We start from the raw sequence: 24,188 nt of genomic DNA on the forward strand, positions 1-24,188 counted from the left end.
CTTCCATTCTCCAGTTCCTGTCGAGTCTACTTGTCGCCATGGCCCTATGCTCATGCTTTGTACTTGCACGGGCATGTTCCGATAGGCAAAAATCTTAGGCTTATTCCCAAACAACAAATATCTTAACCTCGCCAAACAAGTAGGCGGAAGCATTCCAAGTCCCCCTGCTCTTCAGTATCACACAAACTCCACCTATACGCCAAAACGGCAAGGCTATCGTTCATCGCCTCGGTAATGGCAGTGAACACATCCGGAAGTTGGCGCCCCTCGAAGCCCGCGACAAGTTGTGCATAAGCAACGCGGATGCCGGCACTTGCGCGTACAATTTCGGCCCGCGCGTTGTTGCGCTCGGTCATCTGATCAGCAAGCAGCCGGAGCTGCACCAGGTCGAGGTCGCCAGGTGGTATGGTTACACAGTTTTCAGCCATTTCTGTATAGGTGTTAGCGTCCAGACGTAGACCTGAGCGTTGTTAAAGTCTCTAACTTACCGCTTGTCGTAGAAAGACTCGTTTGTTCTCGTATTCTTGCCAAATGTGTACTTTCTGTTGAGCGGTATGCAGAGTAACCTTCGAGGAGTCCCCACAGATCAGCTATGAATGACCACAAGGTACTGTTTCAAGTCTGGATTAACTCAAAATAGCTGAAATCCGGGGTTTATTTAGTGTAGAGATAAACGGAAGTGGATAGGGCAAAGAAGCAGAAGGTGGGAGCGAGAAATGCGGAAAGTAAGACTGAAAGAAATAGGGGAAGTGACAGGAACAAGGGGATAAATGGGGGAAGGTCAATATTGTATAAAATTAGCGTCTTGATAGTGGTATCTCTTTGCCAAACCTTTCAGTAAGAGAAATGTATACTTTGCTGCCCACAGGTATCAAGTCCTAGGCCCATGGTAAACTATGGTTTAATTGATATTCTTTTTTCCTCATATAGAATAGCTCTTTGACTTAATTTCCACTTTACCATCACTTTCTTTCCGGTTCCAGCACCAAGAGTAAATGCTTGAATAAACGTCGGCAGCGAGGCCTTTCGTACACATCTTGGTGGTTGCCCTCCGTGTGTAGGACACTAATGTTCTATGAACTGTTGGCTAACGCCATGTGTGTATTCGAAGCGATATCAGGAACTGAAGCCATTTTGATATCCGCTTCAAATGGTTCTCCATGGTTACTGCGCTAGATATTTGATGATAAGCCATCTATTATCTATCAAGGTCAGACATCAAATAGTAATAGACTGGAACGAGCTATCCAACATAGCTACCAGAGTAGATGTGGCAGGGAGAAACATACTATAACTGTCAATCCAAACTAGCTCGTTTGGTCGACCCTCTTTGCGGTAACGGAGGTCGTAAGGAGATACTGCCCATTTTCCGCTTATAAGACGTCACTCTAAATAGCCGGTGTTGGCTCCTGAAAATGGCTTCAACAGTTGTGAATACAGATTTTTCTTACTTGTTGGTTGCTATAGGCCTCTCTTCCAATCAGGGAGGATGACTAGGAGGTGAGATTTAGGGTGAAAAGAGGCACCAGCTTTTGGTATAAATGTATATGTCACTTTCAACGTCTAGCTCGAAATGACAAATGAGGTTAAGGTAAAGGTGGGGTCACTGGTGGCAGCGGGCTAGTGAAGAAGGCTAGCATATTGTACACAAAGACTATAATCAGTCTTTGAACCTTAGTATAAAGACAAAGAACGACATTATACAATGTTATTTATACCCATATGATATAGGACGGGGCGGCATTGTTGCATTCGTGGTTATAAAGAAGGGCATTGTCTAGAACCAAGAATCAATCAACTTGCTCAACCACAAAGCCATTATGCTGTAGCTAGATTTCCAACCTAGTTTAGTATTTAAATACGCGCGAGGCCCTACACCTAGGTATCCATATCCTCACGCAGAAAAGTTAGTTCACCACTACTTGTGAACATCTCAAAATCAAAGTTCCCAATATCCGGCACCACAGTCAGAAAATGCCTTCCCCTAGAACTATCTTCCTCGAAAATGGCCTTCCTATCTTTGAAGAACATAGCTCAGTTGAAGGCTTGCAATGGGTAACACTCAAGGTTTTTGCCCACCAGCGAGGCCTGTCCGATGAGGCGCTGATGGATCTTTTGATTGAAAAACTTCGAGCGCGAAAATATAAAGTCACTGACGAGCCTATGCACGAGGAGGATCGTTTATGGGTTTCCTTTCCTATACTAAATTCCACTCTGCCACGTACTGATTCGATTGAGATTATTATTCGACTCATTCAGCATTATAAAGAGGATATTTGTAACGGTTTTATTCGTGTCGACCGTCACTATCTATTTCGTCCGTGTTTTTGATTCCATGTGTTCTAGAAATTTCCCAATATAAGCTTATTTTCTGCTGCGATTTGATTAGTAATGAATGTAAATCCTCCAGGGCTATTTGACACATACTTCTAAGCTGCGGGATATGTGTACCTCTCGTCCGAGTGTAGAGCAGCTATGAAAGGGGTATAAGAGAGTGAAATAGAGGTATCTGAAAGTGTTCATATTAAAGTTACGTTAACAGAGATCTCAGCAAGTTCTAAGTGTATACGAGCACCCCTAAAGCAAGGGAGGAGCAGCGGGTTCATCCGAGGGGACTGGGGTGATGCAGCAATTGCGAATCTGCTGGCCAGCAGGGAAAGAACCAGGCGTAGACTGCTGGCTGACCCGAAGACATGGTGCTGCGCTGACCATATTAACATTGAAAGGATGCCGAGAAGCAAGTTGTTCCAAATACAGAATCACAAACATTCGGTGTCACAAAGAAGTGAAGTTCGATCTCAAATCAAAATCGCTCAGCGCTCAATGGCATAGCTTTGATGATTGTACCAACGTGGGATTGTTGATATCCATTACCTTTAGTCCGGATATGAATCAGGGCACTGAGGAATGGGAGGGGACTTTCGGTAAAGGGTGAGTCAAGAGGCCATTGAAGGCTCATACGAGTAAAGAACTTGACGAATCCTTCATTGGTCATGCTGCCATCTGGAAGCTCACCAAGATAATCCGTAATAAGACCCAAAAACCAACGGAAATTCTTGTACTCTTCGAATGAGCTAAAGTAAAGGCTTCCAGAAAACAGCTCCAGACACCGGGTCATGGAATCGTTAGGCTGTGCTGGAATATTCGCGCCAATGCCAAAGAAATCGAGATAGCGGAATGACCGCATGGGCTTTGTTAGCCGTGGGGCGTAGATGTTGAGTCTTGAATTCTTTGATTTGCGAACGACGTTGACTAGTTCATTGGCTTCGTACTGACTCACGATAAGGAGAATGTCGCTGTGGACGCTGGACAAAATCCAATTCACCGGCTTGCAGAAATCGTCCATGAGATTATTCTGAGGTTCTTTCACAGTTTGGTTGAAGTCCAAAGTGGAATACAGTCTAGGTGCCAGCAGTCTTGGATGATCCGCCTTTCCAGCAGATGTGTTCGCCAGACCTTGGAATGCTAATGTGACAGCCTTGGATGGGTGATTGCCTGGAAACTCGCCGAATGTGGCGAAATGCCGGACATCGTCATGCAGGTTGTGTTTGTTAGGCTTGTATGATGGGGGTCGAGAAACCTGTTGTTCCCGCTCCACCTCGCATGCAATTTCCCTCTCTTGTTCTTCATGAAGGTAGGCAGAAGTTGTGATGTTTCCTGAAGTTGACTGCAACGTTTTCAACAACTCCTGAACTTGGCCGTTCTCGACACCGCATTCAGACAAGCGGCCTTTCACGCTCGCTTTATCCTTATCCCAAGGTGCGTAGAGCTGGGATAGCGTCCGTGCTTCGGGCTCCTGTATAGAAATCGCTGTTTCCTTGGAAGGGTCGGATTGTTGCACAAGTGAGTCCCAGAGCTCGATCCTTTCATGGTACTGTAGCCCCTGGTTTGCCCAGAGGGGTCGTAGATTGTCCAGAGACTGACATGTTTGAATCATAGACCATTTTAACACGTCTGCCGAAGTGAAGTCTCTATCGGATGATATTCCTAAGACAGACCTCATATTGTGGCTGACCTCCGGCGGGATTAGAAAGAGAAGTGATTGGCACTTTTCAAGGCCACGAAGGCGGTTGCATGCTGGAAAAACAAGAAATAAGTACTCTTTTCAAGATAAATTGGGACTGTGAAGCCTACCTTGCACAAGTCTATCCTTGGTCAGTCTGGGCCCTAGAGTGACCGCGGCTCGCGTCATAGGGGGTAACTTCAAATCTACGCCACGCGAGTGCTGTTGATCAAGGAACACTAAGCAAGCGCCCATGCGTTGTCGGAATGAAGATGAAAAGAGAGTCTCAACGTGGCCCTCCCGGTCAATAACCATAATTTCATCACTGTGGCTGAAGAAGATTGCCGCCTCAACATCTGCCTCGGGGGTCATAGCGAGCCATTGCTGGGTGACCGACTGGTTGCCGGCCTCCAAGATTTGGGCGCCAACATCAATCAAAACTCGCACGGGATGTACCGTGGTCGAGCCTCCACCAATCCCGGCTACGAGCTTCAAGAGCCCATCAACATCTAGCTGGTGGCCTTTCTCGTCCTGTGCCAAAATACATTTCCTGTTCTCTTCTCGTAGCAACAAACCAAGTACCATGGCATTGGTGTGAAGAAGTTCACCAAGGTCACGTTGACTAACTGAAAAAGGCAGGAGAAACCGGTTATCGTTCGTACCGCTGAAACCTGTCGTCAATTGAAGGCCCCGCCGTGCAGGAATATCCCACGCGGATGACGAGAGCTTCCGCGGGAACTCCTTTGCTTCTCTGGAGAAAACGAAGTGAGATAGGTAAAAGTCAAGAATGTCTTTCTGGTATCGGAGGAGAGGGAACAATATTTCACTGAAGGTCTTATCGTCCTCCAGGTTGACGCCTGAGTATGCCTGCAAACCAACGGGCAGATCTTGGACGCACAGCGCCACCCAGTTCTGGAACTCTGTCGAGGGGTCGTTCTGCTTAGCCAAAAGGATAAAGCAGTCTCTCAATTGGTCCTTTGTCAGTCCCTCGTAATAGTAACTTAGGCAAGTCAATGTCACTGCCACATCAGGATGTCCGAATTCTGCACTCTCAGATGGGACACCCTTCGCACGGTATGGTACAGCCATCAAACACCGGGAAGGGTGAAGGCCGTATTCGACTAACCAACGTTTATCGGCAAGCGAGAATCTCAGGATGCGATGAGCGAAAAGCCCTCGTAAAACAAGAAGCTTGGTGATAAAGATACTCCCATTGAACTCTTGCTGGATGATGGATTGATCCTCATCGGTCAGGTCAGATTGCTGGATGAATCTCAGCGCGCTGCCTTTCACCCTTAGGGTCCACTGAGTAAAGGGTAAACCGGGAATTCCGTTTTCTGCGATCGACTTAAGAGTGTAACTGATGAGGCGTTCGACGGCATATGGCTTTAGGAATCGCAGAATAGGATAGCGGTAACCTGACCGGTCAACCTCTATACATCCTGGGTCATCCTGCTGAAGGCATTTTGCTTGTGTGGAGACCAGGCTCAGCAAATGCTGCGTTGTCTCCCAGCGACCACTTAGCCCATCGAGAGATTGCTGCGTGCCCATGGTGTAAACCAGCTGAAACTTGGTATCCATAACTTCATCACTCTCATCAATAACATCCCGGCATTGTCTTTGTAGCCAATGCTCGAGAGCTATCAATGGTGAAAAAATATCGGGGCTTCTCTCCGCGGCATCTAGCCCAATGAGCCTGAAGGAGAGTATCTGTTCAGGTAGAGCAATCAGAATACCCCTATCACGGCGGCATTCTCGATATATGGACTTGAGCTGTCCGATTGTACTGGAAGTAAGTTGAGTGTGTCGCGAGAACGGGATGTGGTAAATGCGGCGCTGTATCAGGCCCCCGAGGCGCTGAGAAAGAAGCCCATCACTTTGTCTCAAGAGAGGTTTCAGGACGATTATTCTGAGAAGATCATGGCCGTTTGCTAAAACTGTAGCCACCATAGGTGTAATGACGGAAGTCTTGCCTTCTCCCATGTTGAGCTGAAGTACTGCATGTTCACCATCGTCTGGTTCAATCATCCGAAGTGCGACTTCCACTTGGCGTTTCCGAATAGTGATATCATTTTCAATTTCCAGAAGCAGCCAAGTCGGATAGATCAAAAGGGTCCCAGCCCTCATAGCCTGGGTTTTCTGCGTCTTTTAGGAACCCATCCATATCACGCTTTTCAATATATGAAATCAACCGCCCACAACGGCGCAAGGCAGATATTGACTTCCCAAATGCCACAAGCAATGCTCTCCATTGGGCGGGGACGTTGGTCCATTGGTCATAGGCCAAGATGGACAGAACCGACCAAACAGTGATAGAAGGGTAGACTGTGTCGGTGCTTGGACGACTTCGATTCTCACTAATTGTCAAGGTGGTGACTATTTCTTTCCAGAGTGAGTCTCTGAGCCTTTGGATCTGCTTTTGATGTGAAAGAAGCGCAGTCTTTTTTGCTGCCCAGTCGACAGACCCAGAAAGGTCAAAGTTTCCAGTTGTAGGCACTGAACTTGAGAAATCTTCCAACGCTTGCACGCTGTCACTTAGCCCGTTTCCGTAGTCTTGTTGGCATTGGTTTGAACTGCCCTGAAAATGTTTTGCGAGAGCCCAGAGCTCAGGAGTCGGTCGCAAAACGGAAGAAGCTGCATGATACGTCACCGGACCAACCTCAGTCAGTGGGGTACTTGCACGAGACATCTGGATCAAGTCAAGAAGACGGGGTGGTTGAAACGAAGTGTATTCAATCTCCTGGGAGTGCTCATGCGAGGTCGGAACAGGCTCCACGTTGCTATTGTATGAGTTGCAGGGCGGCACTTGGCTCTGTACCTGGCGTAGGAAGCCAAGGAAATTCCTATTTCGGAACCAATTGCCACAGAGTATTTTGCACTTTTCATGTGCCGCTGTTTTGAAGACACGAGGAATCATGTTGGATGATGGAAGCTGGGGAGCTTTGCACGGCCACTGTTCCCTTATATGCTCTCCACATAACTGCACGTCCTCCTTCCTTTGGTCTTCCCACTTGAGTTTAGCTCTTCGGTTGATCTCGACCTGTTCTTCGTGTGTGAGGTATGACTTTCGTGTCTCGGTGAACGGTTCGTAAGATTCTCTGATTACGTCTTCAACTTGACTAAGGACTAAATCCTCCCCTAGTGTCAGGTTTAACGATGTTTTCGAGTCGCGTGGAACCGCAACATCTTTACATTTCTCCGAGAAAGCAACCTGAAGTAATTGGCGTAGGATCGACTGGTCAATATTCCCGCCAAACGCAAAGGTAGAGAACAAGGCAATCAAGGAGTAAGTGTCCCTTGTTCGGGAGCTCGACTGGCAAGCTTTGTATAAAGCCACCCAGGAGCTCTCCGCCGACTGAGATAGAATCTCGGAGTAAGAGTAACGCGTAAAGTCATCTGAAAGCATTGAAACTTCTTTGAATCGCCTCATGGTTGCCACTATGGAAGATGAATGATCAACTGTCGACGGCCAGTCTCTAATCAGACCTGTGATACTGTACACAGCGCTGCTTCGAGCGCTTGTGGTATCGCAGTCGCGGGGTTTGTAAACTTTCTTGGTAAACGATGTAGGAGAATCACTGAATTCCGAGCTTCTCAACTGCTCGTTACGGCAACGGGCACGCTGTAATAGTTCCGTACGTCCCCTGTAAGAGATCTTATTTCCGCTCGGTTTGGCATCATGGAAATGCGCACATTGGACAGAGGTCTGGAGAATGTCCTGTGCCAACGGTTGGAAGTCGTCATGCTGGGCAAGTTGGCCTAAGTTAGTCGACCATGTGACAGTTTGCATGACACGAAGGTGTCGAGGATAAAAGCAGCGGTTCGGCGTGAGGGCCGCAATCCATTCCAAGGTCTCGATGCAATCATCCTGAAGGGGGAAAGACGATCTCAAAGACCCTTGACGTAGAATTCGAAAAGACTCTTCGGTACCTGAACGATGGGTCAAGTCATCAGCAACGGGGGAAGACGTGAGTGCGTGCAAGTAAGCCTGGTACAGGATGGCCAGGGGGGTAAAATCCTCGCAGAAGTTGCAGGTGGCTGTCCAAGCAATAATGCATGTATTTCACTCGATTTCCGGCTGGCAGATCGATTGTAACCGCAATATGGTCATCCTTTCTCTTAACAACCGGGTGTCCATAAGGAACAATAACGGATCTGTTATTAGAGGAATCGACAAGGACCAGTTTATTCCTGAGTCCATAGAAGCAGCCGACGTCTTGGTCCACATCAATGAGGGCACCGAACTCCTTCGATGCTACACGCCCATCGTCATTGACGAAGAATTTCAACCGTAAACGGCTTAGTTCTGCCTCTAGCGTTCCGGCGGCTGTTTGGGTAACAACGATTTCATCACTTGCGTCAAGCACTCTTAAGATACGGCAAACCTTTTTGAACGGCTGGCTGCGTATGTCGACTAGGGTCTTGGAATCTTGCTTCATGACGCTAGGCGCATAAGGATCGAAGGACAAACGCCAATTGCGGGAGCAAGCTTTCCATGGGTGGTTTAGTGGGCGGAATTCAACCATTCCAGTCTGCAAATCCAGCCAATGAAAGTTGTCAGAGATGAAGACCCGTGGGAAGTCCTTCACGAGGACCTCCGGAGGTATGAGTTGCAGTATCCGAGATTCCTTGCGGGTTTTTATTGAAAGCCTTTCATCTTGCATCCCAAAGTGAACCTGTGCAAGTCGTTAGACTAGAAATCAATAGCATTTTTGGTTGACTTACTTCAAGATCCTCAATGTTGCGTGACAAGACAAACGACGCGCCGGGCAAATTCGACGGTACCACCGGAAGGACTCTCTATTAGAATGTTAATACTTCTTTCTACTACGCCTTTCTAATACTTCTTCTCGTTTACTTAGTGAAGGGGAGAATTACCGCTCCAAAAATGCGTTGATAGAGAGGATCGCATATGAATTCGGCTGGCAACCTTCCCGGGGGGTTTCCATCCACCAGAAGTTCACCTGTCAGATAATTGAAATGGAGTCGTTGCTTAAAGCCTCGGAGACTATTCCTTGTTTTTGCAGTTACCCAAATATCACTCCCTCTGCAAATCTTCCAAGGCCCGGATACTTCAAGACAGGTTATGCTACTCTGAATTGCTTCATTCAATCCAGACGGGCAATCGAGAATCATGCATCTGATTCGTGATCTTAACACAGAACGGATCCTTTCCGCATTCTCTAAGAAGTGCTTTATCTCCTCTATCTTCGTCGAAGGATCCGTATTCTCTAAGAAGAGCTTTGCCTCGGGTGGGGGGCTGTCTGTTTTCGGGGGTGAGTTCTCAAAGAGTAGAATAGATGAACGGAAAAAGTAAAAGACGTCTCGGGGAGTTTCGATAGCCGTATGCAAATGGATAGAATCCACGTCATAAGTAGCTTGGCAGGTTGATGCAATACGAAGTATGAGCTGCTGGTGGCTGCCACCGTGGTTCCCTTCGTCATCGGAAACACCATTCAACTCATCGCACCAATCAATCGACACCTGTCGGCATTGTCGTAGGAATTCAATAACCTTCTCAACCGATGGCGATCCACTCGACAATGTAAGAACACGAAGAGCAAGTGTCACTATGAGATCGAACGTGCAATGCTCATTCCAGTTTTTCTTGATCGTTGTCAACCTCTCCTGTAGAAGGTCGAGCAAACAGTCACCAAAGCCTATATCCTCAAAGGCCCGATGTGCAACTCTTCTTACAGACCCAGACCGTGTCCCAAGCTCCCAAGCGGCTTGTTTAAAAAGGGAGGCAACGGCTTCCTTATTCAGTGGTAGTGCCGAGGATGCCAGATTTCGCGCAATATTGCACCATTGAAGGTGCTCCCCAGAACGGAGACATCCGTATGCTTCAAACTCATGCAAACTGAGGGTTTTATCACAATCATTCTGAATTGCTATGACCTGGTTCTGCGTGTGTGAAGTAGAATTGAGAGTGTATTGAAGGTTTGAGTACGGCCCAGAAGGGATTTGGATAGTGCACATGAGCTTGATGGTCGGTTCCTCGGTCTGCTCCCTCACCCAGCCGTAGCTGACTTTGTCGAGAAATTTTAGGCAAAGCCCATTCGGTATACAAATATTATCAAATGGGACAGGGAACTTGTGCGTTCTGTAGTGGGTTTTGCCCCACGATTTCGCACTTGAGACCAGAATGATGTTTGAGTCACGTCTCACAGCGAACTCTTCAATATCTTTATATTGAAGCCATTCCATTTCATTGTTGTCAGCGACCACTGTACCCCTTCGTCCGACAGCGTGGAGGATCTTCCACGTAGTGTTGCGCCACGATGCAAACCAAATAGGAATATTCAGCTCAAACACAGCGGTCTTCCGTTCATTCAGATCTGTTGGAAGAGGCCATTCGTGGACTTGTATAGAAATGGACGCAGCCTCTTTGTCCAATGAACACTTCTCACATCGGTGATTAAAGTGAACGTATTCGCCATGGCGATTGTAGTCATAAAAGTGTGACAGTCCATCCCTTCTTTGGCATATCCTTTTATACTTGGCATTTAGAATCTCCCATTCTACCCGTTTCAATGCTCGAGTCTGCGTCGCATCCTGTTGAATTTTGCACTCGAGTGTCTGATGCTCAGCAGAGCTGTCGAAATACTGAACACCGAAGCAATTTTTCGTTGGGTCACAGAAGATGCTAGGGTTTGTTTTGAGCGCTTCCTTATGTCGCACATCAATGTGGTGCTCGACCTCTCTTGCCCGTTCCATTTGCCCAATCTTGGGAAGCAGTAGAGGTTCCAGGAAGCTCTCGGGGATTCCTGGAGAGAACTTCCCCAGGAGGGGACATAGTTGTAGTGCCATTTTATCAAGCACTACCCACAGTTCCAACACCACAAGGATCATAACTGACGTGGCTTGTGGATTGGAGTAGTACTTAGGCTGCGCCATGGAAAGGTACTGTGCCGTGATACTTTCGATTTCACAACATGCTGATTCGTGTTTCGACGCGGGCTGATTAACGAACCAGGACTGCAGGTGCTCATCAACCCATTGCTCGAATTCACTGAGAGCCATAATTGACCCTAATTTTGGAACGGGCAAACCATTGCCCCAGTTCAAGTTTGATTCGTGAGTTGGACGAAACTTTTCGGGTTTCGACTGTTCAGGCGACGGATGCATTGCCGCTTGAAGGTAGTCTCTGCAATGAACCAGCGAAAGGCGGACATCATCTTCTGAGGCTGATGGTGGGATTATCGGAACCTCTACACTGTTGGCTATTTTGATCTGCTCCTGAATAGACATCAATTTGTCAAGCAGCACCTTGCTTGTGGAATGTGCCCGGTTGGCAACGAATGGAAAGACATCATCTTTCAGCTTGTAGAGCCGGCGGGCCAGTCGAGCACGCATGATTTGGCAACCGTCGACAACTTCATGGGAGCCTATGGACAGACTTTGGTTCCCTGCCAGTGTTGCCATGAGGTAAAGAATGAAATTCTTGTACTGAAGGCGGCTGTCTGTTTCGGGAAAGCATCGGCGGAGAACCAACTGGAGAGCGACTCGAAGGACTAACCAAGCTGGAGAACGCCTCCACGGTAATAAAGCACAATCCCAATTGACCTCGTCACGCACACATTTTACAATCCTCCTTTCTTCATGCAGCGCACCTAGCGCCAAAAGCTGTGACATCAAACCTTCTGTTACGAGGCCAGGGTGGGTTGTTTCCCGGATTTCGTCCACTTTGGTCCCAGCTTTTGTGCTTTTCGGTAGCATCTCAGACACTTCCTCGCATGTTAGCCGACAGATTTCGGCGGCCAGGTAAGAGCAGAATGTCGGATCGGCGAGCTTGTCTGCTGAAATGGCGACACTAACTCCGGGGAACTGGCGCAATAATCCACCAGATGAGGACAGCACTGGCCCACCCTGACAAGACACCTCAAAAGCATCCACAAGGACCCTGTCTTTGTTTATATCGTAGGAGGCAACCCATCCGCAGTTCTGAGCTCTGATGTGACACGCAACAGCCCCTAGTCAGGTCAGCCTTATCTCGCCGTTCGGAAGCGTCCGAAATATAACCAACTTACCGGTATATTTGAGATTTGACAGAGCCTTTTCTAGCCCAATCTGCACAATTCCCTGATCGGTATGCACCTTGGTCCAGGTATCCCACATACTCAAAACTATGCCCCATCGCCGTTGGGACTCAGGGCTGAGACTCTGGACAAACTCTTGCAGCACATCCCTCACTAGCACAGTGAGATGGTTTTCCAACTCAGTGAGGTTACCTTCAGCCTGCTGTGGAAGCTTTGGGGGGAAGAATATGTGATTGAATATGAAGAAGGGGAGATCATGGTCGACAGCCATGGCGTGACGTTGAGACCTGTCTAGGTGCCAAATGTGTACACAGTATTGATGGGACACAATAAGTTGAAGTCGAATAAGAGATTGTAGGAGATTTGCATGAGATGAAGATATGTATGGCAGGTTGAGTCTGTGGGATGGGAAAGTAATGTGAACAAACAAATATGGACGAAGTAGGGATTTTGAACAGGTGGCGGAGAAATGAGTTTATAAGACGTCCGCTGCCCAAGGCGGACATGACCTCAGAATTGCCATGTTGCAGATACCTCTTTGGGAAATCTCGAGGTCGAAAAATAAATTAAAAGAATACAACACCCATGGATCCTCTATCAGATTTTTGTATACATATGTATTTTCTGATGGACCAAGTCGTTTACATATCTAAGGGAATAAATGAATAATGAATAGACGCATGATGACGGCGATCTCTATCTGTTACCATAGAGCTTGCGTCTATATAGATTTATGAGACAAAGGAAACACAGGCACAAAGCCTAGAAAGATCTACCTAAAGGAGATCGATAAGTAAAACAGAGATCCCTCACAAACTGTATGAAAGCACTGCTGGCATGGATGGATCATTTTCGACCCTGAAGAGGGCAGTTTTCGCGAAAACGTCGCGTGCAGTGAAAATATCACCCGTCATACACGTTCATGGTAGCAGGCAACAAACGCAAAACACATATTTTGGAGCAAATGGAGAATATGAAAGTAATAAGAGTCTACTTTTAATATTGCGCTAGGACAAACTAAAAACTGCAACCCTCCGAGCTTCTAATATGTTGATGCCTAATATTAAGGGCACACAAAAATAGTCCAGCGAAAATCCCATATAGCTTCGATAGCCAACCGTATAGGCCATTGCTTCATAGTATAGATTTATGCGCATAAGCTAGCACCTGCGCCTTTCTGTGCAATAACAGACTACCTCATATACTGTGGGATGGATACTTACGCAGATATCTGTGTCAGATGAGTTAACTTTGAACAAAATTCAAATAATACTCTAACAGGATTGACATATTAGCTAACTAATGACTTAGGTTACACTGGTGCCCTATTGAATATTAGAGTAACTGATGGTTTCCATTCATCAAAGACTATTGCTTGATACAGATGCAGAGAAAGCAAAAGGAAAAAGATAATCAAGACAGGAGGATGCTGAGAACCAAGAACCGGCACGCCCATGGATAGGCCCAGGGTAAAGAGATAAAAGGGAGAAAGTCCGAGATTAGGATGGGATCTGTCGACTAGGACGAATGATCCCGTGGACATGAATTATGAGGCGTGCAATTCCCTGGTGAATATCCTGTTGAGACGCAACGATATCATTCAGAGTCTGTTCCATTAGTTCCCTGGTGATGGCAGTATTTGCGTCAGTCAGGCGGCGTTGAAGTCCTTCCAGCTGAGCTTCAAAACTCTGGCTTCCCTCCCAGACCACCCGCAACTCGCTCGTAAGCTTTTTCGTGAGCCGGGTGCCCTCTGTCATATGCCGAAGAATCTCCTCGTGCTGGAGTAGTGGGTGTAGTGGGCTAGATGAGCGGCCAATTGCACCGCCATCACCAGGTCTAATTTCAGATGGCATAAAAGTCGCGTAATAGCAATCGGTGTCCTCCTGTGCCCAATGGCAATTGGCACAGACTAAAAGGCCATCAATTCCGCGAGCCGAGACACATTGAGAGAAGGGGCCACACAGTAGCAGGCACCTTGTGCATTTTAGCTCACTTTGCTGACCTACTACCTGCATCAATGCCGCTTCCACGTGGGGCAGGTTATCGTTTATCTGTTGCTGGAACTGCAGAGCGGTCCACCGGATTCCGCGACGCAGACATAGCTCTCGCTGGTTAGACATTGCATTTAAAGCATCCAAGTATCTCTCCCTGCAGAATATCACCCTGTCTGGCCACTCGAAAGGGTAGTTTGCGGATATGGATGGCCCACGGTCCAGGTGCTGTCATCTCATGACCTTGCATTGGCATGGGAGAAAGGACGGTTCGTCGGCCTGGTGGTGGGGCTGCAGGCTGAAAGATTGGACTATTCATATCAGTGTCACCATTATGACGGATACCTAGGAAGGAGGATGTTGTCTTACCTAGTGTCTTCCATAGAGGTCTTAGTGAAGATGAGACAAGAAGCTTGGTTTAGGGCAAGTCTAGTGAGAGAAAGTGACAACATTAGACTCCAAGCCATGGAGAGTATTCCAAGATCGAAATAGAATGGATGAACTTACCTTGGATGACAAGCGCAAATCGGCAATGCGATGTGAGGGTATGATGAAAAGGTCAAAAGCAACCTGGATTGAAAACCAGGAATTCTCTCTCTGAGATTGAGTAGGCATGTGACAAGCCTAATAACACTACCCTGATTTGGCGTCCCTGTTTGATTGCCAATTGCCCTCCTTCCCAAGTTCTCTGCTTTGCATACAAAAGACCACGTCCACTTAGGCAGCATTTTGCCTTGATTACCTTTGATCAATAAACATCGTACCAGCTTGCAATCTGATGGTTCAGCCGATTAAGCACATAATTGAGATTATGTTTACTATCGTACCTCAGGCAATGAATGACTGGAAATAGTCAACCCATCGGCGATACCCTATGTACACCATACCATGTCTTGGCGATCATTTGGATATACGCTAGCCCCAATATGGCATACTAGTATATATGCGGTTTAGCCCTTTTAGAATAGCTGAACAGCCTCTCGATGCGATTTTACTATATTGATATCTCATAGTATGATACTTTTTTACTATGTAATCGCTTCAGCAAATTCCATAGTATTATTCTATCACAGCTTATCCACCAATTGTTAGGGACAAAAACTGCACATTGTCATGTCACCATCACTAGCCAGATCACATGTGGATTGTTCATTGCCAAATAAGCCATAACAACATAGTTCTAGTTAATATTAGACAGGAATTTAGAACTAGTTTCGCAATCGAACTATGGCTCCTTTCTCTATAATGTTTATTCTTGACTCAATGTTCAAGGCTGGGAGTGGAAACGATTCCCAGGTCGGTCATTAAGCCGTCCATGGGTGGATCTCTGAGGCCACAGAAGGACTGGTACATCCAAGTGTCGGCAGTTTGTAGCCTCAACAGTAACCAGACTTACTCCGCAAGATTGGCGGCTTGGCCGGGGTAAGTCCGGAGTTCAAAACTGTGGGGAAGGTTTGAGGGATGAGACTAGGGCTGCAGTGCGACGATGAGCTGCACTTCACATTACCCTCTGGGTAGTCCCATGCATAACATCAACTTTTAGAGCGGATAAAGTCCAAGCAGGGAATGATGAAATCCTCAGGCCGTGTGAGCCCCTCGAATGCCCTTCCGACGTACTTGTGGGGAGAATGTGGGAGAAGCGGGAAAGACTTACTCCGCCAAGGCCATCAAGCAGAACGCGAAGACATGGTCGGCAGCATCACCCGGGGATTGTACTGTTGAATATTTAGTTGGAAAGATATTCCTCGTTCCATTTTTTGCTATCTTTCGTCTGGTATATTTTGGATCTTCTTCTCCTTCGTCCTGTTAACACGCATCACGTATATATCTTCTCCGCACAGCACCGAGAAAATGACAAAAACACCTCAAGATCTGCAAATCGCCATTCTTGGGGCCGGAATGGGTGGACTGACTTCGGCTTTAGCTCTGGCCCAGCAAGGATTCAAGAACATCGATGTTTATGAAAATGCCCGTGACCTCGGCTTTGTTGGGGCTGGTATTCAATTGGCACCAAACATGGCCCGCGTTTTGGATGGACTCGGTGTATGGAAGGGCATTGAGGCCGAGGCTGTCAATATTGAAGACACATCAGTGCGAGGTATGCTGAGATCGACTAATCGAACAATGTGATGCGATCTAATCTATGACTGCAGACGGCGCAACGGACACTGAGCACGCATATGTGGATCTGCGGTATATTGAAGACACATACGGATATAAGCACATGGTTGGCCACCGTGCATCATTAGCCAATGGACTATATGACGGATGCAAGCAGCACTCGGCAATCAAGTTCCACTTCGGAATCAACGCAGATAACGTGGACTCGTTCGGCCCTCGGCCATCATTCACAGCTAACCCACGCGCCGAGGGAGCTGCTCCGTTCAAGGTCGAGTGCGATGTGCTTCTCGCTGCAGACGGTATTAAGAGCGTCACCCGCGTTGAGATGCTGAAGCGGTTAGGTGTCGACGTTGGTGTCAAGGACACCCAGCAGGCCGCGTATCGTATCATGATCCACAAGGAGCAGATCAAGGACGATCCCGAACTTTTGGCACTCATCAACAGCAATCGTGTGACCCGCTGGATTGGTGAAAAGCGTCACATTATTGCCTACGCCATCTCCAACAATACCATCTACAACCTCTCCACCACCCAGCCCGATGCCAACTTCGCAGCTGCGACAAACGCTACCTATACCACCAAGGGCTCCAAGCCTGCCATGATGGGTGTGTTCTCTGATTTCTGCCCCATGGTCCAGCGCATGCTGAACTACGTTCCCGAAGGCGAGGTCTGTGAGTGGAAGCTGCGCGTCCACGAGCCGCTGCCCACTTGGGTCCATGACTCCGTTGCCTTGGTTGGTGATGCTTGCCACCCTACCCTTCCCCACCTGGCTCAGGGTGCTGCCCAGGCTATTGAAGACGGAGCGGTTCTTGGTGTAGTCCTCTCCAAGCTCCCCGATACCACCCCTGAGTCCATCAACAAGGCTCTCCGTGTTTACGAGAAGGTCCGCAAGAGCCGCGCTGAGGCCTTGGTCGAGATGGCTACCGCTTCTGGTCGTGCCCTGCACTTGGGTGAGGGTGCTGCCAAGGAGGAGCGTGACAAGCAGTTCGCTGCCCTCCGCGCTGGCAAGGGTCCCGTGCCTGATAAGTGGGCCGATGCCGATGTGCAGCGTGAGATCTACGGCTTTGACTGCACCAAGGTCGCCGCGGACAATTTCAACGAGTACTTCTCGCAAATGTAAGCACTGTTCTTCATGTTTTTTACTAAATTTGGCACATGTTATTCTTGTTGTACATTTCCTTTTTCTGTATACTTATGGCCTTGGGACTACATGTTAAAAGAAAGGAGTCTACCATCACACTTCCAACCACATTTGCTTTTCCTCTCCTTGAAGGATACGATACTAAACTGTCTTTATTTGTACAGGGATATTAGCCCCCGCCAGTATAAGCTTGCATAAAAGCTGGGCATTTATCTGTACATAATGTAGGTTACATCAACGAATCGAATCAATAAAACTGAACATAATCACGGGAGCATCCTCAAGCGCACAATTCCAATTACACATCCATGTCATATATAAGTGCAACTATACTCCTACCCTCATTAATATTTCTTATCGACATTAGTACTAAATGAACTAAATTTCCTTTATAAGAAGATATATAGACCTATAATTTCTTCTATCTATATAGGGGGTTGAGAAAAAAAGATATTTTAGATCCGGTATCCTTTGTACCTTTTGTATGGGCACACCATATAAAAGGTACCCAATTCCATGTTTTTATTGTTGAGCGTCAATTATCGTTGACTGGGGCCAACCAACACCGGGTAGTGTGTTGGTGAAGGCGGGGCCACGATTATGTCAAATGCCCAATCTATCGAGTTCCCTGCTCTCCTACAAATGGGATCGGACGACCATCTATTTGGGGTCATCTGCCCTTTTTCCCAAGAGCAGCACTTGTAGGGACTACTACATATTCGAAGGTTGTGCTTTGCGTTCATACCTAGGTACTGTTGCTAACACTTTGCCAACAGCTTGAAACGGCCTCTACCCCTCCCTTTCCATTTCTGTAATCTTGCTCTGTGAATCAAAATGTGCCCTGATATTGATTGGTCTTTTCGTCCAACATATTCGCCAGATCAACTGAACCACTATTTCGATCGGATCAATTTCCCTCAGAAGTATCGGGAGTCGCCTATAGTTAAGAACGGCGCAACTATCAACAACCAAGTCGCCTTATCTTTCTTGGAGGTATTACAGCGGTACCAGCTAGCAGCTGTGCCCTTCGAGAACCTTGGTCTCCATTACTCGGCGCACCGCAATATATCCATAGATGCCCAGAGCATTTTCGAGAAAACCGTGGACGGCAACTCCGATCGGGGCGGCTACTGCATGGAGAACAATACCCTGTTCGGGACCGTCTTGCGCAGTTTGGGATACAATACCACTTCAGTCGGAGGTCGGGTCAATGAAGCCGTGCAGCCTATGTCAGCGTCGAAGGACTGGAAAGGCCCTAAATACCAAGGATGGTATGACTATAACGCCCGACATCTCTCATCTCTTCGAACTCAATCTGGCATTTGCCTAACGTACTCAACAACTAACCATACTACAGGAACCATATGATCAATATTGTTGCCATCGGCGAACAGAAATACCTCATAGATGTGGGTTTCGGCTCCAACGGTCCGCACCGGCCCATTCCATTGGTCCATGGTTTCGGGTTCTACAACGTCGGCGAACAGTCCGGGCGGCTTCTCTACGAACCGATCACTCAACAAACGCATAGGGGCGAGCCTCTTTGGCAATACGAGATCAATCACGGGAACGGGGCATGGATACCCGCCTACTGCTTCACTGAGGTCGAGTTCCTTCCTGAAGATTTCACAATCATCAACTACTACATGAGTCGAAGCAGGGAGAGCTGGTTTACTTTCCACGTCGTGTGCGTACGGATGCTCCTGGACGAGAAGGGCGAAGCCATTGTTGGCGATCTGACGCTGTTCAATAATACGCTGAAACGGCGTATTGGAGCAACATCCGAGGTGTTGCAATGCTTTGCCTCCGAGGGGGAGCGTGTGATGGCCCTACAGAAACATTTTAATATACATCTCTCCGGGGTGGATCTCGCCAGTATCCGCCATACTGTCTCTGAGATTCTGTAGGTTTGGCTTAAACCGAAGGGATATGGTTTTCGATGTTGGTGGTCCCAGGGTTGGGGCAGTTGATAGGGGTTAGTTTTCATGCATTATTGCTGAGCTTTCTGGATCTTTTCCGCTATAGGCGCAGTAATCTATGTTCATGACATCTGTGACTTTTATCTTTTTGTGTCGTTCGATGGATTTATCACCATATATTGGAGTGGATAGCATGGTCATATGTTAAGATATATAGATGCATTTCTAATTCCAATACATGTTTGGAATCTCCAGCAAAAGGGGATTTTCTCATCGTTGAATCTGGTAATATATTATTGCCTTGAAGCGTATCTTGGATTTCCCTTTATAGAAAAGTTTTCGTCGCCGACAAGTTGTGTAATGGCAAACTTGCAAGGCGTGTGTGAAGTTGAGCCGCAAATTGCGCGATGGCCGTTTTTACCCATCAACATCAACGCGAACCACCAGATCCATCCAACTGGGTGCATTGAAGCAGCGCCATGATGTTCTTTCCAGACTCTGATCATTTCAGATAAATGCCTTTTCCAGCGGTATGTTTACAGCATGATTTATCGATTCTCCAGACTAACCAGACTGGTCGCAGACTCCATCACCATTCCCCCGCCGCAAACCATCCGCCCGCCGCAGTGGCCCTCAATTTGCCCCCACACGTCGGTTCCTGCTATCACAAAATGCAACCCAGAAGGAAGATGAAGATGTTGATGTGATAGACGACGATGGGCCATCTTCAACGCGTGAAGTCGCGCGTAACCCCCCCCCCTGCTACCCAGAATGCCACCCGCGCGCGCCGACAACGCGACGTGATCGAGGACTCCGATGATGCCGCAGATATAGGAGATGCGCGAATCGGGAGAAGAGATGTGGACGAGCTACCAGATGATGCTATAGACAGCACTCCTCCCGAAGAACCAGAGACTCCGGGAATCCTAGACGCTGAGTTCGACGCACTGTTTGCGCCAGTCAGAGATGGGAATAAACGGCGCCGCGTGGAGGGAGTGACACCTTTCAGTCGAAGCAATCAAACACAGATTGATCCAATATTGTCCTCACCACCCGGAATTGCGAACCCTCCAGCCGATTCCATAGATTTTCCCGATAAAAGCAGGCAAAGCACTACGACATGGGATATGAATACCCAGAGAACTCCTGCACCAAGTGCACGTCCACTTGTGCCAGTCACATCCACCCCCAGCAATATAAAAACACCGTTCCGCAGTCGTCCTCGGTTTATGCTTTCCTCGACGGCGAAGCCTCCGAGCAGCCAATCCGCACCCAAATCCAAACCAGACACGCCGGGGATATCACCGCCTGAGAGACGGAAACCGACTTTCGTTTTGCCTCGCTCGCCATCGCCGAATCCAGATGCAGAGGATATCCCCGCACCGTTCTCCCCCTCCTCGCGCACATTGCGTCGGCGTGGTCGAAACCGAGCCGGTGTGTCCAATTATATTCCTGGAGGAATGGCCGCTGAGGTACGCAGCTGGATCTTGGAAATGGGGACGAAACGTGACCACTTACCAAAGCCACCCTTGGCTCAAGCCCCAGATTCGCAGGCAGCGGATGCCTCGCTTGAAAAATTGAATTTGTATCTCCTGACTGCACGTGTCATTGATGTCAGCCAGTCAGCTCTGAGCGGCTGTGGCTCTCTCGCCTTTATTCAAGCAGAAGTGCTTAGTGGGAATCATGTGCAAGCGAAAAATCCCGATTCTACCTTGAATATCATGATTATGGGATCTCCGCGGTCTAAATCCGCTGTTCGTCACATTCCCTCGCATTCTGATGGCACTGTAACACCCCACCTGCGGAAAGGGGGTGTGGTGGGGATTCACAGAGGGCTCAACTGGACTTTGGAGCTCGGGAATCACTTCTTCCAACATCGAACAGCCGATCAAGCATCTGGCCGGGCGCCAGAGCGTGGTCCATCTGAAAATGGTGGACACCCAGAGGCAAAGGAGGGCTGGCTTATAGCCATGGAATGGGACATCGTTGAAACAGCTCCATGAAAGACTGATTTATAGCGATTTAAGAAAGGTGTATGGAATACTCCATACCAAGACCACGCTCATTTCATCTTTCTCTTGGTCGAAATGAACAAAAGTCCTACATAGTGACTCCGAAGGTTGGGAAAAGGGTGGAACATAGACAAATCATGAGCAGCGTAAAAACTTGGGTATATTCTATATGCAATTGCAAGATGAATCAAAATGCAATCCTTACTCCGCCACAGCCTTAAGGGCATCTGCAGCCACATTGCAACCCCACCGAACCAGTTTCAGTTCCTCTGAGGACACAATATCACTCTTCGCGACAACCTTTCGCACAAAATAGATAAGGCCCTTGGCAATGTGCGGTGTCTCCTTGACACGTAGGAATATTTGCATCAAAGGCCCCTCATTCTTCTCAGGCTCATCAGGCATAGAGCTCTTTGACTTCTTCTTTTTCTTGGACTTTTGGGATTGTTGAATGATACTGATGATCAAAACTTCGACAAATGTCTTGGTCTTGGGCTGCAGGTATGCGAAGTTGAGGTTCTTCAAAATGCTCAATGTCAAGGTGCCGTCCACAATGAGGGTACTGAACATCTTGGCCAAGTTGACCACGGACTTCATGCTGACACCATTCTCCTCGTCGTCTGGATCGAAGTTGGTCTCTTCGTCATCGTCAATATCTCCTCGCTCACCCATCTTCTTGAACACATTCCAAAGCGCAAACATAAAGGACATTTTGATGCGTCGACCCTGCTCACCGCAAATCCGACGCGCGATTAGAGAATAGTATGGGTTGTGGGCCTCCTCCTCCATCGCACAGTGTAGAAGGACACGAGGAATTTCAAACTCCTGCGCCCGCTTGAGACGAAGCTTCATGAGTCGGACGTGTGCATCTTGGAAGTCGTTGGCAGACATAATGGCAACGAATATCGACCGACGAACGTCCGTGTTCATACGGTGGGCTCGGGCGAGAACTCCAAAGTCAGGCTCGCCGTCACTCTCATCATCTCTGGCTTCAGGCTGGGTCACTTGTACACCAGCCATTTCTCTTTGTGCTGTTACAAGAGGATCTTCCTTCCAGCTTGCGCCGACCAACCACCACTTGCCCTTCTTTGAGGAGTTGTGGATATCGTCACGGGAGATGTTAATAGGTTCTGATGCGCGGATCACACGAGAGCTGTTCAAAGAACCCAAAATCTTGCGCATTTTGGTAATGTGTTCTGTGGTGATACCTGCGCCAGCCGCGGCGGAAGCTTTCGAGCGGTTATTTTTCAAATCCGTAATCAAATCAATCATAAACTTTGTTCGAACAGAAAGTTTGTCCTCGCCAGCCTTCGCGACGGCAGGCTGGATGAGCAATACGATGTCCTTGAGTGCAGATGGATCATCGAGTCGGAGTTGAGGGCCAGAATCTGCGTACACGTTAGATGGCTAGTAGTTCTATCGTGAGTTAGATATATCACTTACTCCGAATGACCTTGAGCAGGAGCTCGGTGTTTGCTTCCGTGATCTCCTGCACGTAAAGACGAACGTAGTCGAACATCAAGGAAGAACCAATGACGTGGAAGTTGTAAAGTTGCGAGAGAAGAGAGACCAAGTTGGTAGCTTCTTTTCCTTGGAAACTTCCACGCTCGTCGCCACCAGCATCCAATGTTTCGACAACCGTTTGGATAATCTCCGCGCCAACGTCCATTCCCATGAGCTTATACAACGCGGCAATGAAACCTGCATGCAAAATGAGGAAGGTGTCCTGAAGGGCAGCCCTCTCGCAGATCAATCCCATTAGGAGGCTAACCAAAGTAGATGTAACATGTTGGCGAGGGTAATCGCGGTAAAGCTTTTCAAATTCGGCAACAATCGAGAGCATATTGGCCTCGGACAGCTTGTTGAGATGTCCCTGGGCCTGGCGCTTGAGACGGGTGAGAGATTCGCTCTCCGGATCGGAGCGAGCTCGTAGTGAAGGTGGAATGTACTTCTGAGCGGTGGGTTCAGGCTTCGTGACCGGCGCGATATAGGGATTTTCCTTCTTTTTTGGCTCTTTGGGCTCTTCCTCGTCGAAACCGTCGAAATCACTGCCTTCGGCGGCCTCATCAGAATCGTCTCCTCCAAATATCTCCTCGTCGAGATCGAAATCCTCGGCGCTATCCATTTCGCTTTCATCTTTTTCGACTTGTTGGGCTTGCAGGCTCTTGGCCTTGAGTCTCTTGTTTCGTAGCCACTCGTCGGCTTCACGTTTGCGCTTTTTGCTCTCATCCTCTGAGGCATCGCCGCCACCAGCCAAATCTCCCAGCAATTCATCTAGCCCATCCTCCTCAAATGCCTTTGGTAATTTACCTCCTTTCTTGAGGCCAAGCCTTTTCTCCAACTCAGCAATCTCGGCATCGTCTTGCGCCAACTTAGCCTTGACCGATCCTGGGATGTGGGCCTCAGTTTCTTTGGGTACACCTTCGTAGGTGTCGTCCTCCGGCTCATCATCTGACTCGTCGACCTCATCCTCGTCCTCGTCCTCGTCCTCATCGAGGTCGATCTCTAACCCGAACCCGGACTCAGGCTCGGATTCGGACTCGGAGTCTTGCGGGACCGCTGCTTTCTTCAGGATAGATTTGGGCTTCTGCACAGCCTCTTTCGTGGACTTAGACTTGGTCGGCGGCTCACTAGGTCCCTCGTCGAGATCCATGTCGTCTGAGTTAAGGTCAAGATCCTCGTCCGCAATGTCCTCATCGCTATCATCCTGAGCCCGCTTCTGAGATTTCTGTTGGTTCCGCTGCTGGGGACGTTCGAAGGTCTTCTTGTTGGGCAGGGCTGCATGTCGGGATTTCTTCTGCGTACGCTCATTTTGGCGGCGTTCTTTGCGCGAGGCAGGTCCGTTGAGACGACGCTTCTTGTCACCGTAGACATCGCGGATTCCAAGCTCAGATCGTAGATCCCGAGGCAAGGCTGTCGTATTATGCCGTGGGCGAGGCATCTTGGGCATCTTGTTCCTCTG

General features: G+C 48.2%; 8 protein-coding genes across 8 annotated transcripts; 3 read left to right on the top strand and 5 right to left on the bottom strand.

Annotated features, from left to right (window-relative positions):
• Positions 1-122: 122 nt before the first annotated feature.
• Positions 123-428, bottom strand: N7519_009161 (uncharacterized protein; the record flags this gene model as incomplete). The annotated part of the gene is made up of 1 exon (XM_057295934.1): positions 123-428. The coding sequence occupies one exon, from the start codon at positions 426-428 to the stop codon at positions 123-125; it is 306 nt and encodes a 101-aa protein (XP_057143816.1).
• Positions 429-2,803: 2,375 nt separating this feature from the next.
• Positions 2,804-6,031, bottom strand: N7519_009162 (DUF3638 and DUF3645 domain-containing protein; the record flags this gene model as incomplete). The annotated part of the gene is made up of 2 exons (XM_057295935.1): positions 2,804-4,077; positions 4,135-6,031. The coding sequence occupies 2 exons, from the start codon at positions 6,029-6,031 to the stop codon at positions 2,804-2,806; spliced, it is 3,171 nt and encodes a 1,056-aa protein (XP_057143817.1).
• Positions 6,032-6,077: 46 nt separating this feature from the next.
• N7519_009163 (uncharacterized protein) lies at positions 6,078-12,313 on the bottom strand (the record flags this gene model as incomplete). Its single annotated transcript, XM_057295936.1, has 5 exons — positions 6,078-8,021; positions 8,071-8,679; positions 8,729-8,803; positions 8,882-11,976; positions 12,034-12,313. 5 exons carry the CDS (start codon positions 12,311-12,313, stop codon positions 6,078-6,080), a joined length of 6,003 nt encoding a protein of 2,000 aa, XP_057143818.1.
• A 1,228-nt stretch (positions 12,314-13,541) lies between these two features.
• N7519_009164 (DUF3716 domain-containing protein) lies at positions 13,542-14,162 on the bottom strand (the record flags this gene model as incomplete). Its single annotated transcript, XM_057295937.1, has 1 exon — positions 13,542-14,162. The coding sequence occupies one exon, from the start codon at positions 14,160-14,162 to the stop codon at positions 13,542-13,544; it is 621 nt and encodes a 206-aa protein (XP_057143819.1).
• Positions 14,163-15,884: 1,722 nt separating this feature from the next.
• N7519_009165 (putative monooxygenase) lies at positions 15,885-17,274 on the top strand (the record flags this gene model as incomplete). Its single annotated transcript, XM_057295938.1, has 2 exons — positions 15,885-16,131; positions 16,187-17,274. 2 exons carry the CDS (start codon positions 15,885-15,887, stop codon positions 17,272-17,274), a joined length of 1,335 nt encoding a protein of 444 aa, XP_057143820.1.
• An 855-nt stretch (positions 17,275-18,129) lies between these two features.
• On the top strand, positions 18,130-19,202 carry N7519_009166 (arylamine N-acetyltransferase family protein; the record flags this gene model as incomplete). The annotated part of the gene is made up of 2 exons (XM_057295939.1): positions 18,130-18,566; positions 18,653-19,202. 2 exons carry the CDS (start codon positions 18,130-18,132, stop codon positions 19,200-19,202), a joined length of 987 nt encoding a protein of 328 aa, XP_057143821.1.
• Positions 19,203-19,729: 527 nt separating this feature from the next.
• N7519_009167 (uncharacterized protein) lies at positions 19,730-21,217 on the top strand (the record flags this gene model as incomplete). Its single annotated transcript, XM_057295940.1, has 3 exons — positions 19,730-19,744; positions 19,798-19,917; positions 19,985-21,217. The coding sequence occupies 3 exons, from the start codon at positions 19,730-19,732 to the stop codon at positions 21,215-21,217; spliced, it is 1,368 nt and encodes a 455-aa protein (XP_057143822.1).
• A 210-nt stretch (positions 21,218-21,427) lies between these two features.
• Positions 21,428-24,176, bottom strand: N7519_009168 (MIF4G domain-containing protein; the record flags this gene model as incomplete). The annotated part of the gene is made up of 2 exons (XM_057295941.1): positions 21,428-22,614; positions 22,670-24,176. The coding sequence occupies 2 exons, from the start codon at positions 24,174-24,176 to the stop codon at positions 21,428-21,430; spliced, it is 2,694 nt and encodes an 897-aa protein (XP_057143823.1).
• Positions 24,177-24,188: the final 12 nt, after the last annotated feature.

Source organism: Penicillium mononematosum (assembly GCF_028829835.1).
Source record: "Penicillium mononematosum strain IBT 11891 chromosome Unknown utg000005l:1.0-9366267.0:1.0-9372171.0, whole genome shotgun sequence".
Classification (NCBI taxonomy): Eukaryota; Fungi; Ascomycota; class Eurotiomycetes; order Eurotiales; family Aspergillaceae; genus Penicillium; species Penicillium mononematosum.